The 15,000-nt window shown below is 44.5% G+C and overlaps 1 protein-coding gene across 1 annotated transcript in view; it reads right to left on the bottom strand.

The window, feature by feature from the left end:
• Nucleotides 1-15,000, bottom strand: part of rapgef5b (Rap guanine nucleotide exchange factor (GEF) 5b) — a 44,740-nt gene that overhangs the window by 10,273 nt on the left and 19,467 nt on the right. Inside the window, exons 12-17 of the mRNA XM_030783274.1 lie at nucleotides 14,583-14,683; nucleotides 10,370-10,448; nucleotides 9,780-9,924; nucleotides 9,464-9,561; nucleotides 3,701-3,731; nucleotides 581-659 (exon numbers count right to left, since the gene is read on the bottom strand). Coding sequence (XP_030639134.1) covers nucleotides 581-659; nucleotides 3,701-3,731; nucleotides 9,464-9,561; nucleotides 9,780-9,924; nucleotides 10,370-10,448; nucleotides 14,583-14,683 — 533 coding nt within the window. The remainder of the gene's footprint in view (nucleotides 1-580; nucleotides 660-3,700; nucleotides 3,732-9,463; nucleotides 9,562-9,779; nucleotides 9,925-10,369; nucleotides 10,449-14,582; nucleotides 14,684-15,000) is intronic.

Raw genomic sequence — 15,000 nt, 5'->3', positions numbered from 1 at the left:
CAGACAAACCGTGTTCCACTGTCGCCCATAACAGACAAACCCTGTTCCACTGTCGCCCATAACAGACAAACCCTGTTCCACTGTCACCCATAACAGACAAACCCTGTTCCACTGTCACCCATAACAGACAAACCCTGTTCCACTGTCACCCATAACAGACAAACCCTGTTCCACTGTCGCCCATAACAGACAAACCCTGTTCCACTGTCGCCCATAACAGACAAACCCTGTTCCACTGTCGCCCATAACAGACAAACCCTGTTCCACTGTCGCCCATAACAGACAAACCCTGTTCCACTGTCACCCATAACAGACAAACCCTGTTCCACTGTCACCCATAACAGACAAACCCTGTTCCACTGTCGCCCATAACAGACAAACCCTGTTTCACTTTCACCCATAACAGACAAACCCTGTTCCCCAGTCACCCATAACAGACAAACCCTGTTCCACTGTCACCCAAATGGCCAAAACATTTCCTTCACTGTTTCTCACAGGCCTGAGACCAGTCCCAGACACGCCCAGTGTCCGCCGGGCGGAGGGGGTGATGGAAATGAGTGTGTGGTGTTTTATGACCCACCTTCTCTGCCCTCCCTGTTTGTCCCTGTCGGATGCTGCCAGGGTTCTTTCAGACTCAGCTGGTGGAAAAGGGTTTTGTTCTGAATGAGAGGAAACACACAAAGCATTGGAAACATTCACAAGCATGTGAGAAAAGCTTGACTTATCAATACACAGGACTAACTACAGATCTGACAGGGAACACATCGGTCACACAAACACAGAGGACAGGGTTCCAGCACAAAAACAATGATGTAGAGTAGAGTACAGTGGGTTAGAGTCAGAGTAGAGTACAGTGGGTTAGAGTCAGAGTAGAGTGCAGTGGGTTAGAGTCAGAGTAGAGTACAGTGGGTTAGAGTCAGAGTAGAGTGCAGTGGGTTAGAGGCAGAGTAGAGTGCAGCGGGTTAGAGGCAGAGTAGAGTGCAGCGGGTTAGAGGCAGAGTAGAGTGTAGCGGGTTAGACGCAGAGTAGAGTGCAGTGGGTTAGAGGCAGAGTAGAGTACAGTGGGTTAGAGGCAGAGTAGAGTGCAGTGGGTTAGACTCAGAGTAGAGTGCAGTGGGTTAGAGTTAGAGTAGAGTGCAGTGGGTTAGAGGCAGAGTAGAGTACAGTGGGTTAGACTCAGAGTAGAGTACAGTGGGTTAGAGTCAGAGTAGAGTGCAGTGGGTTAGACTCAGAGTAGAGTGCAGTGGGTTAGAGTCAGAGTAGAGTGCAGTGGGTTAGACTCAGAGTAGAGTACAGTGGATTAGAGTCACAGTAGAGTACAGTGGGTTAGAGTCAGAGTAGAGTGCAGTGGGTTAGACCCAGAGTAGAGTACAGTGGGTTAGAGTCAGAGTAGAGTGCAGTGGGTTAGAGTCAGAGTAGAGTGCAGTGGGTTAGAGTCAGAGTAGAGTGCAGTGGGTTAGAGGCAGAGTAGAGTACAGTGGGTTAGAGGCAGAGTAGAGTGCAGTGCGTTAGAGTCAGAGTAGAGTACAGTGGGTTAGACTCAGAGTAGAGTACAGTGGGTTAGAGTCAGAGTAGAGTGCAGTGGGTTAGAGGCAGAGTAGAGTGCAGTGGGTTAGAGGCAGAGTAGAGTGCAGTGGGTTAGAGGCAGAGTAGAGTACAGTGGGTTAGAGTCAGAGTAGAGTGCAGTGGGTTAGAGTCAGAGTAGAGTGCAGTGGGTTAGAGGCAGAGTAGAGTGTAGCGGGTTAGACGCAGAGTAGAGTGCAGTGGGTTAGAGGCAGAGTAGAGTACAGTGGGTTAGAGGCAGAGTAGAGTGCAGTGGGTTAGAGGCAGAGTAGAGTGCAGTGGGTTAGACTCAGAGTAGAGTACAGTGGGTTAGAGTCAGAGTAGAGTGCAGTGGGTTAGACTCAGAGTAGAGTGCAGTGGGTTAGAGTTAGAGTAGAGTGCAGTGGGTTAGAGTCAGAGTAGAGTGCAGTGGGTTAGACTCAGAGTAGAGTGCAGTGGGTTAGAGGCAGAGTAGAGTGCAGTGGGTTAGAGGCAGAGTAGAGTGCAGTGGGTTAGAGGCAGAGTAGAGTACAGTGGGTTAGAGTCAGAGTAGAGTGCAGTGGGTTAGAGTCAGAGTAGAGTGCAGTGGGTTAGAGTCAGAGTAGAGTGCAGTGGGTTAGACGCAGAGTAGAGTGCAGTGGGTTAGAGGCAGAGTAGAGTACAGTGGGTTAGAGGCAGAGTAGAGTGCAGTGGGTTAGAGGCAGAGTAGAGTGCAGTGGGTTAGACTCAGAGTAGAGTACAGTGGGTTAGAGTCAGAGTAGAGTGCAGTGGGTTAGACTCAGAGTAGAGTGCAGTGGGTTAGAGTTAGAGTAGAGTGCAGTGGGTTAGAGTCAGAGTAGAGTGCAGTGGGTTAGACTCAGAGTAGAGTACAGTGGATTAGAGTCACAGTAGAGTACAGTGGGTTAGAGTCAGAGTAGAGTGCAGTGGGTTAGACCCAGAGTAGAGTACAGTGGGTTAGAGTCAGAGTAGAGTGCAGTGGGTTAGAGTCAGAGTAGAGTGCAGTGGGTTAGAGTCAGAGTAGAGTGCAGTGGGTTAGAGTCAGAGTAGAGTGCAGCGGGTTAGAGGCAGAGTAGAGTACAGTGGGTTAGAGGCAGAGTAGAGTGCAGTGGGTTAGAGGCAGAGTAGAGTGCAGTGGGTTAGAGTCAGAGTAGAGTACAGTGGGTTAGAGTCAGAGTAGAGTGCAGTGGGTTAGAGGCAGAGTAGAGTGCAGTGGGTTAGAGGCAGAGTAGAGTGCAGCGGGTTAGAGGCAGAGTAGAGTGCAGCGGGTTAGAGGCAGAGTAGAGTGTAGCGGGTTAGACGCAGAGTAGAGTGCAGTGGGTTAGAGGCAGAGTAGAGTGTAGCGGGTTAGACGCAGAGTAGAGTGCAGTGGGTTAGAGGCAGAGTAGAGTACAGTGGGTTAGAGGCAGAGTAGAGTGCAGTGGGTTAGAGGCAGAGTAGAGTGCAGTGGGTTAGACTCAGAGTAGAGTACAGTGGGTTAGAGTCAGAGTAGAGTGCAGTGGGTTAGACTCAGAGTAGAGTGCAGTGGGTTAGAGTTAGAGTAGAGTACAGTGGGTTAGAGTTACAGTAGAGTACAGTGGGTTAGAGTTAGAGTAGAGTACAGTGGGTTAGAGTTAGAGTAGAGTGCAGTGGGTTAGAGGCAGAGTAGAGTGCAGTGGGTTAGACTCAGAGTAGAGTACAGTGGATTAGAGTCACAGTAGAGCACAGTGGGTTAGAGTCAGAGTAGAGTGCAGTGGGTTAGACCCAGAGTAGAGTACAGTGGGTTAGAGTCAGAGTAGAGTGCAGTGGGTTAGAGTCAGAGTAGAGTACAGTGGGTTAGACTCAGAGTAGAGTACAGTGGGTTAGAGTCAGAGTAGAGTGCAGTGGGTTAGAGGCAGAGTAGAGTGCAGTGGGTTAGAGGCAGAGTAGAGTACAGTGGGTTAGAGTCAGAGTAGAGTGCAGTGGGTTAGAGTTAGAGTAGAGTGCAGTGGGTTAGAGTCAGAGTAGAGTGCAGTGGGTTAGAGTCAGAGTAGAGTGCAGTGGGTTAGAGTCAGAGTAGAGTGCAGTGGGTTAGAGGCAGAGTAGAGTACAATGGGTTAGAGTCAGAGTAGAGAGGCAGAGGTTGAACCCTAATTACTGTCACTGCATCACATTACTGTCTCCTGCACAAACGATGTCTTACCTTTCTGTTAGGGGAGTATTCATCCACTGTACTGCAGAGAGAGAGGGGGGGGGTAAAAAAAATAAGTGGAGAGAATCAAATGTTGAGGAAAGCTACATTTATGAACATAAAAAAGCAAGCGATCAAATTCACATTCACTGTGGTAAACACTTCTGGTTTCCAGATGATACTTCTGAAAAATTACATTCATTTTACAAAAATACTGAGATTTCCTCATGAACTCAAAACGGCAAATATCACTCTCTGGTAATGACAGTGTCCCTCAAGCTGATTACAGTTTTTATCCTATCTCATGACTGGATTACTGCATCACTTACTGAAATCCATATATTTAACAAAACTGCATATGAGACGGACACAGACAGAGAGTCAGGCATAGAGAGAGTGAGAGAGCAATATCTTAATCAAAGAACCTCAAAGCAGAACATTATGCCTGTACAGAGAACAGTAAGTCATGAAAGTTCCCTCTAAAAACCGCAATATTACGACGCTAACATTACGACGCTAACACTGGAGAGGCAGTGACTTGTGTCCGGATGAGGTGAGACAATAGGCCTCATTCACCAACCGCTCTTAAGAAGAAACTTGTTCTTAAAACCCACTTACGCAGTTTTCTGACATTCTCCAATGTTTTCTTATTTGGGATTTCTTCTTAGATAAGAACAGGATCTACGCACACTTACGCACATTTGAGTGTTGACATGTTAGTGCAAAATAATTGTTTTTTGCATTTTCTTCAATTCTGCAGTTGTATAATATTATAGGATTTAGATTACAATAATATTTTTATCATTTATAATGTTTTTAAATATTTTCATTATTTTACAAAGCATTATGGTCTTTTAAAATATATAAACACTGCACTAACACTGATTCGCGTCAATTATGTTACTTGGGAACCATGCCATCCTGTAATCAGTGATTGATCGTGCTATATATAGGCCCAAAGTAGGCCTGTTTCTGCACCCCAGGCCTACTCGCCCAATGGCATATTTACTGCTGCTTCAGAATGTTGCAGATCACAGCAGAAAGGTTGCATCTGTCTGTCTTGTGCAGTGATTAAGAAAAAGTAAAAGTAAAAAAGTAAAGTCGGAATTCCAGAAATAAAGTCGGAATTGTGGGAAATAAATTGGAATACCGAGAAATAAAGTCGGAATTGCAAGAAAGAAAATTAAGAATTGCAAGAAATAAAGCCAGAATTGCAAGAGATAAAGTCAGAATTGTGAGAAATAATGTCAGAATTCAGAGAAATGAAGTCACAATTAAGTAAACGTGTCTGTTTTTTAACGTGTTTACCTATGCTGATTGGGAACAACTGGTTCGTGCTTTCAATTTATGAGGACAATGGGATTCATCATTATAAGAACTAAGATGTGAAGAATTCTGCCGTTTAAGAGCACATCATGAATCTGACACAGACTTTACTTACGACCTTTCTCAAGAACAAATGTAAGGAAAAACCTAGGAGCATATTGGTGAATGAGGCCCGGTGTTCTCTTGGCTTTTCCTGATTAAATGGGCACTGGCACAGATGAGAGTAGAGGGTGTAGGAGGGATGTCACCATCTGATCATTTCAGTTCATCATTGTGTTTTTCATTAGGCCTCAGTGTGGACTCAGTGACGGATAGCATTTAGTGTCGCGCGTGAGCCACACTCACAAGCCAACTCTGCATAGGGTGGACTAGACAAGAGCCTTTATGCCAAAGGTTATCCTGCTGTATGAACAGGTCCACTCTGTCAGTTTGAACCAAATAATACATGTTTATTAACCACAGAGAGAGTATGTGTAATACCCTATGTGCACATCTGTAATAATCCAGTGGGAAAGGAACTTTAAGAATGTCAAGTGTAATATAATATGAACATTTTTTATAATTTACACTAACTAGAGTAAGTGCAATTACACAAAAAGCAGAAGAAAGCAGGGCCCTCTAGAGATAAGTGCAACCCTGTAGGTGTTGATGGATGTTAAATAAATCTATGGAGAACTCAACACTGTCAGCCTGTACACACTGAACCCATAAAGAGCAGAGAGCTGCTGAGTCTCTCACCTCTAACACTGACGTCTCACAAACTCCAGTCTGACCAAACACCTGGCAATCACCAGTCTGAACAAACACCTCTGACCAAACTCCAGTCTGACCAAACACCTCTGACCAAACACCAACCTAATCAAACACCTCTGACCAAACACCAATCTAGTCAGACACCTCTGACCAAACACACCTGACAATCACCAGTCTGATCAAACACCAGTCAGATCAATCACCAGTCTGACCAAACACAAATCTGATCAAACACCAGTCTGACAAATACCAGTCTGACCGAACACCAGTCTGATCAAACACCTCTGACAAACACCAATCTAATCAAACACCTCTGACCAAACACCAGTCTGACCAAACACCAGTCTGATCAAACACCTCTGACAAACACCAATCTAATCAAACACCTCTGACCAAACACCAGTCTGACCAAACACATCTGACAATCACCAGTCTGATCAAACACCAGTCAGATCAAACACCAGTCTGATCAAACACAAGTTTGATCAAACACCTCTGACAATCAACAGTCTGATCAAACACAAATCTGATCAAATGCCAGTCTGATCAAACACAAGTTTGATCAAACACCTCTGACAATCACCAGTCTGACCAAACACAAATCTGATCAAACACCAGTCTGATCAAACTCCAGTCTGACCAAACACAAGTCTGACCAAACACCAGTCTGACCAAACACCTCTGACAATCATCAGTCTGACCAAACACCAGTCAGATCAAACACCAGTCTGACAAACACCACTCTGACAATCACCAGTCTGATCAAACACCAGTCTGATCAAACACCTCTGACAATCACCAGTCTGACCAAACACAAATCTGATCAAACACCAGTCTGACCAAACACCTCTGACCAAACACCAGTCTAACTAAACTATGGTGACCAGACATCCTGGTTTGTCCAGGATTGTCCCGGTTTCAAGCTGGGTGCCCCAAGGCCCAACAAATATCTGTAAAACACTAAAATGTCCCTGTTTTCATCATTCACTACCAAACCAATGTTTTCACCACAATTATAACAATATTACTGTACTTGTTTTCAGTGCTTACATAGACGTTCATGTGTTGTCCCACTCATTATTACCCAATCAAAAACCACAAACAATGCACCACGCATCTGAATTCAACACTGATTTGTCTATGTGTTGATCAATCAATGTGTCGTTGTCAAGGCTGTAGCTGTGACGCTTGTAGCTCTGTTATGCCGAAGGGAAAGTCGGTCTTTTCTAACGACCTCCAGAAGGCTTACCCGTTTCTTTGTGAAGTAGACAGCGATGAAAATGCTGTGTTCTGCACACACTGCAGGAGTACATTTTCGCTCATGCACCGCGGACATGCCGACATAAAACACCACATTAAGATGGCGTAAACCAAAACGGAGGTTCCAAGCGGGAAGTAGTCACTAGGTGTGCTACGTGCTGAATTAACTGTCCCCAGTCTCTCTAAATACCAGTCTGACCAAACACCAGTCTGACTAAACACATCTGACCCAAACACCTGTCACACAGGAATAAGGACACTCCTCTCTGAGGCCAACTACACTAATTATTCATCAGTTCACCATCATGTTCTGCCCTTAAAATCTCCATGTAGATCAGGGTCGACTGTGGTAACTGATGTGCAAATGTTTTGCTATTACTCTCCATGTATCTTGAAGCAGTTGGGTTTGACAAGTGAGAGACTTGTACACAGACCTCTGAGTTAAGGGAAACACACAGTGGGAAGCCATAAAAAAAATGAGTGGACTTCTTGTTTAAGTCCACATAACACCCCAGCTTTAAACTATGTGGATGTGTCCAGGGAGGGTGCTGGTGTGCGCCACAAAATGACTGAGTGAGCTGAGCATAAGAGCACAGCTGTGAACTGAAATAAAGCCAAGAGCCTGTACGGGCAGGGTCGTCTCTGAGAGCACTCAGGGCCATGATTGGTGAGTGGCTGTGGAGAAGGCGGAGACAAAAGTGATGAGTAATGCCTTCACATAATTCAGCAGAAAGTGATGGGCTGTTTCTACTCAAAAAGGTCAGAGAACAAGGCAAAACTAATCGCTCACCGATGCCCATCATCGGGAACGGAAAATGGGTCTTTCTGTGCTTAACTTAACTAAATAAAGAGTGAAAACACAAAAATATAATAAATATAATAATTAATACAATGTAATTAATAAGATATAATTAGTTCACAAAGCATTGTATACTCATCATTCAATATGACATTACATGCACAAAAACATGCAGTTATGGGAAGGTACAACTTTCATTTGGAGGAATTCTGCTTTGATTTTTCTTGCATTTGTCCAAACATAAAAGATAAAATAAACTGTCTCCCAGACAACCAAACACTTAAAAACTATTTAAATTATTTGAATGATTTCAATGTAGCTAAAAATCCCAGCTCTTCCATGATTGGCAGAGTACCAGTGGCATTCCAGTTTTTAAGTTAAGTGTTAGAGTACCAGTGGCATTCCAGTTTTTAAGTTAACAGTTAGAGTACCAGTGGCATTCCAGTTTTTAAGTTAACAGTTAGAGTACCAGTGGCATTCCAGTTTTTAAGTTAACTGTTAGAGCACCAGTGGCATTCCAGTTTTTAAGTTAACTGTTCGAGTACCAGTGGCATTCCAGTTTTTAAGTTAACAGTTAGAGTACCAGCGGCATTCCAGTTTTTAAGTTAAGTGTTAGAGTACCAGTGGCATTCCAGTTTTTAAGTTAACAGTTAGAGTACCAGCGGCATTCCAGTCTTTAAGTTAACAGTTAGAGTACCAGCGGCATTCCAGTTTTTAAGTTAACAGTTAGAGTACCAGCGGCATTCCAGTTTTTAAGTTAACAGTTAGAGTACCAGTGGCATTCCAGTCTTTAAGTTAACTGTTAGAAAATATGCCTCTGAACAGAGACTCCCCCTGGTCTGTTTACAGTCTTGGCCAATGCACCATAAACATTCAGATGATCTAAAGTAAGCACAGAGGCGAGGGCCGTTAACAGCACAGCTACTGTTGACATCTACAGTTCAGTTCTGATCGTGGTCCAGTCCAAACAGAAGGCATTCCACGGCAGGTCCACTGCTCCGCCCCACAAAGCTGTCCCTCAGCACCGAAGCAAAGCTATATAAAGTCACGCCAGACAATAGAAGATGTGTCCAAAACAAAACATTCTATTGTATGCGTGCAAAACTAGTCTGGGGCTAAAAAAGAAGTTTCTGTTTTGAGGGTTGACCGAAGACTTAAACCATCTGCAAATGGAAATATACACACCAAACACAAAGCCTTTTTGTCAAGTTATTATGACATTTCCAGTATCTGCCTGTCTCCACATTTTTCCCCTTCAGTCTCTAGGGGTGCAGACCGCGGGAGGGATCCAAAGACCTTCACCCTTCAGCAGAACCAGCTCTAGAATGTTCCGGAAAATATTCGACCCATCTCCAATTTATGAATGCTGGTATTTATTCTAAACCGATTATTAAATGAGGGCTTATTCCGCAGTAGAGTCTGGGAGAGGCACCCTCCATGTTTTTGCCTGTGGTTGTACTGGGATGGTTTGAAAGGCGGGTATTGGGCCTGAGTATCAGTGTGCATTGTGAAAGGGCTGTATTGTGCTTGCGTGGGTGAATAACACATTATGAAATACGCCTGTCTGAGCTTAAAAAAGGAAAATTCTGTCCTCCTGACAAAACACACATTACCGGATCATTCTGAGGGTTACTCACTGTCTTCGCTGGAGCTGTAGAAGTTTCTGGAGTTCCTTTAACTCTTTCTCCAGGGTAGGGAATTCACAGAGATCATCCAGGACACATCTATACAGGGTCTGAAACAGTACCAAACAGTCACAAACACACACATCCTCTGAGCTGACAGTAAGCAGAGTTTAAACACAGTAACAGAACAGTTTTCAGTCCCTTTAACACATGTAATATGACTTTATTCATTTTCTAGCTTTATGAAGCCTACATGGTTCAGTTTATATAAGTAAGGACTGATCGACTGTTTGTGAGATTTTGTGTCTGTCTGTCTGTCTGTCTCTACCTTGATGAAGAGTTTGGTGTGTTGGTCTTTCTGCAGGGCCTCTCTGCAGAGGGAGGTCCACTGAGACACGAGGTGTAGGATTTTACGTTTCCTCAGCAGGAGTTCTTTCTCTCCCTCTTTTGTCCGGCATGTCTTTGAGCAGTAGGTGGACACAGGGGGCAGTTAAGGAATCAAAGCAGTCTGGGAAATGGAGTTCTCCCTGGGCCTGATTAATGTATGTTCACAGTGGGCAGAGAGTGAGGTTTCTGAGGAGCAGAGCAGCATCTGCTTTATCAACACAAAAGCAGAGTAAGGGATTCAGGGTACATCGATTTTTCAAACTGTTGTGGATTTTACTGGCTATTTCTTCACATGATGCCTTAAACAGTGCAGATGAACAATGGGCAGACAATAGAGTGGCTAACAGTATTAGTAACTGCATTTTAATCACTTTCTATACCAGCTTTGTGACCATATTTAATTTTTAACATTATTGATACTTAACATTTATTACATAGTAGATATTAAATCATACACATATTTTAATGTTAGAGAGCAGTGTGTGTGTGTGTGTGTGTGTGTGTGTGATGCCTTTGCCAGCAGAAGGATATTGTGTGAGCAGGGCTTGGCATAGTTCATTAGTTGACATGAAGATGAGGTAAGTCAACAGAAAGTCATCCAGCACAGAATCTGAAACCAAGACAACATGTAAGTAACAGTACATCACATGACATCACATTACATTACATAACATCATTTCAGAGTTATCTAATGACACTTTAAGAATCACAGTTACTCTCTAGAGGGTACTGTTTTCCAAGGCCCTCACATTTACTCTGGTGAGTGTCAATCACAGAAACATTCACACAGTTAACACTCCTAGAGCTAATGTAACACTGGTTGATTTGCACTGTCACTGTAATGAGGACAGTGACAGGGACAAAACACCCCTCATCACTCCACAGAAACAGAGAGTCAGAGAGGAGTCATCACTCCACAGAAACAGAGAGTCAGAGAGGAGTCATCACTCCACAGAAACAGAGAGTCAGAGAGGAGTCATCACTCCACAGAAACAGAGACTCAGAGAGGAGTCTTCACTCCACACAAACAGAGACTCAGAGAGGAGTCTTCACTCCACACAAACAGAGACTCAGAGAGGAGTCATCACTCCACACAAACAGAGACTCAGAGAGGAGTCTTTACTCCACACAAACAGAGACTCAGAGAGGAGTCTTCACTCCACACAAACAGAGACTCAGAGAGGAGTCTTCACTCCACACAAACAGAGACTCAGAGAGGAGTCTTCACTCCACACAAACAGAGACTCAGAGAGGAGTCTTCACTCCACACAAACAGAGACTCAGAGAGGAGTCATCACTCCACACAGTCAGAGACTCAGAGAGGAGTCTTCACTCCACACAAACAGAGACTCAGAGAGGAGTCTTCACTCCACAGAAACAGAGAGTCAGAGAGGAGTCTTCACTCCACACAGTCAGAGACTCAGAGAGGAGTCTTCACTCCACACAAACAGAGACTCAGAGAGGAGTCTTCACTTCACACAAACAGAGACTCAGAGAGGAGTCTTCACTCCACACAAACAGAGACTCAGAGAGGAGTCTTCACTCCACACAAACAGAGACTCAGAGAGGAGTCATCACTCCACACAAACAGAGACTCAGAGAGGAGTCATCACTCCACACAAACAGAGAGTCAGAGAGGAGTCTTCACTCCACACAAACAGAGACTCAGAGAGGAGGGTACAACAGTGTGCGAAGGACTTAAGAACACTTCATTCTGCCTGTGGAAACTGCCTGTCAGATAAACCTCAACAGATTTAAGGAAGAAAAATGGTCTTTTTCTTGACTCTGGCATGCATGCAGACACACACGCGCACACACACACACACACACACCTTTATTCATGTCCTAGTCACATTGACTCCCATTATCCTGTAACTTAAGAATACTGACCTAACCCTAACCCTAACCCTAACTCTAACTCTAACCGTAACCTTAACCAAAGAAATGTTTTGACACATTTCATTTTATCAATATAGTTATAAAAGCGTTGTTCTCCTAGTGGGGACCAGCACCAACACACACACACACACATGCACATGTCTGCTGAAGATCTTGAGGAATCTATGTGGTGTGTGTCCAATACAGAACAGTCTGCTGCTAAAAGCCGGCTAAGGGACACACACATCCTCTGATCTCCTCCAATATTACATCAGGACCAATATGCACAGGGTGATGTCATTTTAGTACCCAATAATATGTTTCTACCAAAATATTTTTTTATAATAACGTAAAAATATTGTATTGTACATACATTTGTGTGTGTGTGTGTGTGTGTGTGTGTGTGTGTGTGTGTTTAATTTTTGCAGGTATTCTTCGAGAACAAATTGAAGTTAAACCCATGAAATTATAATTTCTTACATTACAGTAGAGAACATTTATTTGAGGGTAGCTGAGAATCAAAAGGAAACACTACATTTGTAGGCAAGAAATGCTTTCATCTCACACACTGCTCCCTGCTGGGGTACGTGTGTGTGCGTGTGTGTGAGGTGTATGTGTGGTGTGTGTGTGTGGTGTATGTATGTATGTGCGTGCGTGTGTGTGTGTGTGTGTGTGTGTGTCTGTGTGTGTGTGTGGTGTATGTGTGTGTGCATGTGTGTGTGTGTGTGTGTGTGGTGTATGTGTGTGTGTGTGTGTGTGTGGTGTATGTGCGTGCGTGCGTGTGTGTGTGTGTATGTATATGTGTGTGTGTGTGTGTGTGTGTGTGTGTGGAGTGGAGTGTATCTGCTGGGGTGTAAATTTCTCTTTAATTTCACACTTTCTTTTCTTTGCTGTCTGTGTGACTGGTTCTGCTTGGCTGAACTTGCATCATTATGTTAATGTACAGACAGCTGCTGCGCACACACACACACACACACACACACACACACACGCACACACACACACACACACGCACACACACACACACACACACACACGCACACACACACACACGCACACACACACACACACACGCACACACACACACACACACACACGCACACACACACACACACATTACACCAAGGCACTGTCTCTTTAATGAGTGACACACAACACATGCACACACAGCATCTCAGTGAGATTGTCTGGCAGTTTGAGACAGTGATGAGATGAGATGACTCGTTCAATCTGTTTTCATGTGTTTGTGTAAGGGGGGGGGGGGGGGGGGGGTTCTGCTTGTGTAAAAATGTAATGTTTTTAATATTAACGTAAAATGTTCAAACTGTTGTATTTTTCCTGAGAAACATATCTAAACATATAAACATTTATTGAAATGGATATCCCACACACACACACACACACACATACACACTCACACACACACACTTGTGTGTCTTTACTAGGAAGGGACAAAAAACCAAAATATTTTGGGGTTTTTTTTTCAGATGTTGTTCCTTTTTCCAGTCGTTCTGTGTATTGTGACCTGATCAGTATACATCGTTAATACACCTGTGTCTATGTGTCTGTGTAAGACTAGACTGTGAACTAAATCCAGGTACAGACACAAAAACAAACAGTTCTCCATTTGACGGGTTGATCGATCCATCCAGGCCAGTCCATTAAACTGTGCTGTGTTTGATCCTGCTGTCTGCAGCCTCACACAATGTAAACACTGCAGTCAGAAGAGACCAGCGCACATATCCCTGAAGATCAAATCTCTGTTTCATACAAATCTGTACTGCCTTTAAACGCACGCACACACACACACACACACACACACACACACACACACATACACATACACATATACATATACATAAACACTCACACAGACAGGCACACACACACACACACACACACACACAGACACAGACGTAACACATACACACAGGTACCACACACACACAGAAATGTATAAGTTGGATTACAACCACCACATGTGTCATACATTACAAAAATCATTAAAGTGAAAATGAAAAGAAAGAAACTGTTAAACGATGTATTCCGTTGCCTCTTTTCAGTGCAGTCACACTGCGACATGCTGCACCAATTCATGATAAGGACAGTGATTTTATGACACCTGCAGAAACTTACTGCCAAATGTATCTCAACTCTGCTCTTTTCCGCAGAACCAGCCGTGTGTATTCCTGATCAGTTCCTGTCATCAGTTGCCACTGTCAGCACAGTCCCTCACTCAGAAACACAGACCCACCACCTCACCCTCCAACACATCCCAGGGAATACTGTAAACTGAATAAGTTCACTTTTGACTTTTGCCTTGTGAGAGATTATGGCTTTTTTTCTGATCTGTGGATTAAACAAGCACAGGGTTACCACCCTCTCCTGTCTCCCTTTCCACACATTCAACACCACAACACCAGTTTCCCCCATCAGCACAAACATGACAGACAGTGCCCTGACACACAGACAGTGCCCTGACATACAGACAGCGCCCTGACACACAGACAGTGCCCTGACACACAGACAGTGCCCTAACACACAGGTTTTCACTCAGTGCCTTGTTATGAACAGACAGAGTTACAGCAAACATTAGGAATGTGATGGCTCCTAAGAGACTGGAACCATGCTGAAGACACAGGCTCAGAGTTCAGATGTCAGAGTTCAGATGTCAGAGTTCTCGTCAGCACTGTGATCTGTCCCTGTCTCAGACACATTCCAAACACTAAAAGAACTCTCTCTGGTGCATCTTACTCCAGCTCTCTCCTCTCAGCCAATTGTCTGCAAACATGACGCCTTAAACCTTTGCAGTTTGGTGTGTGTGTTTGTGCGTGTGTGTGTGTGTGTGTTGATGTGTTGTGCTGACCTGAGTTTTTGGTTTGCGTGTTTCCTGGGTTCTCCTCCATTCTCACGTGACAAAGCAGTTGTTCCAGAACATTCTCAGGCGTCCTGGACGCCGTGGCGTACCTGTCGGAGACAATGGAGTCACCTGAGTCACCTGAGTCTTCCTCGCTGGACGAGAGAGAGCGACTGCCGCTCCACTCTCCCTCCTCCTCCGTCCCCTCATCATCGATATAACGGAAGTACGGCACATCGAAAGTGAGCTCGACTGCCCTTTCGCTATTATCGCCACTGCTAGCGCTGTCTGAGCCTTCCTCATCCTCATCATCCTCCTCTTGTTCTACTAGAGCAGCAGGCATCGTCATTCCGCCCTCCACACGCAGCTCCGGCTTGCCCTGGCGCTGGCTGCCCATGCTCACAGTGCCTGCCTGCAGTCTCTCCAC

The sequence above is a fragment of the Chanos chanos genome, chromosome 8 (genome assembly GCF_902362185.1).
Source record: "Chanos chanos chromosome 8, fChaCha1.1, whole genome shotgun sequence".
NCBI lineage: Eukaryota > Metazoa > Chordata > Actinopteri > Gonorynchiformes > Chanidae > Chanos > Chanos chanos.
Note: the sequence above shows the minus strand (reverse complement) of the source record. Positions and strands in the feature narration are given on the sequence as shown.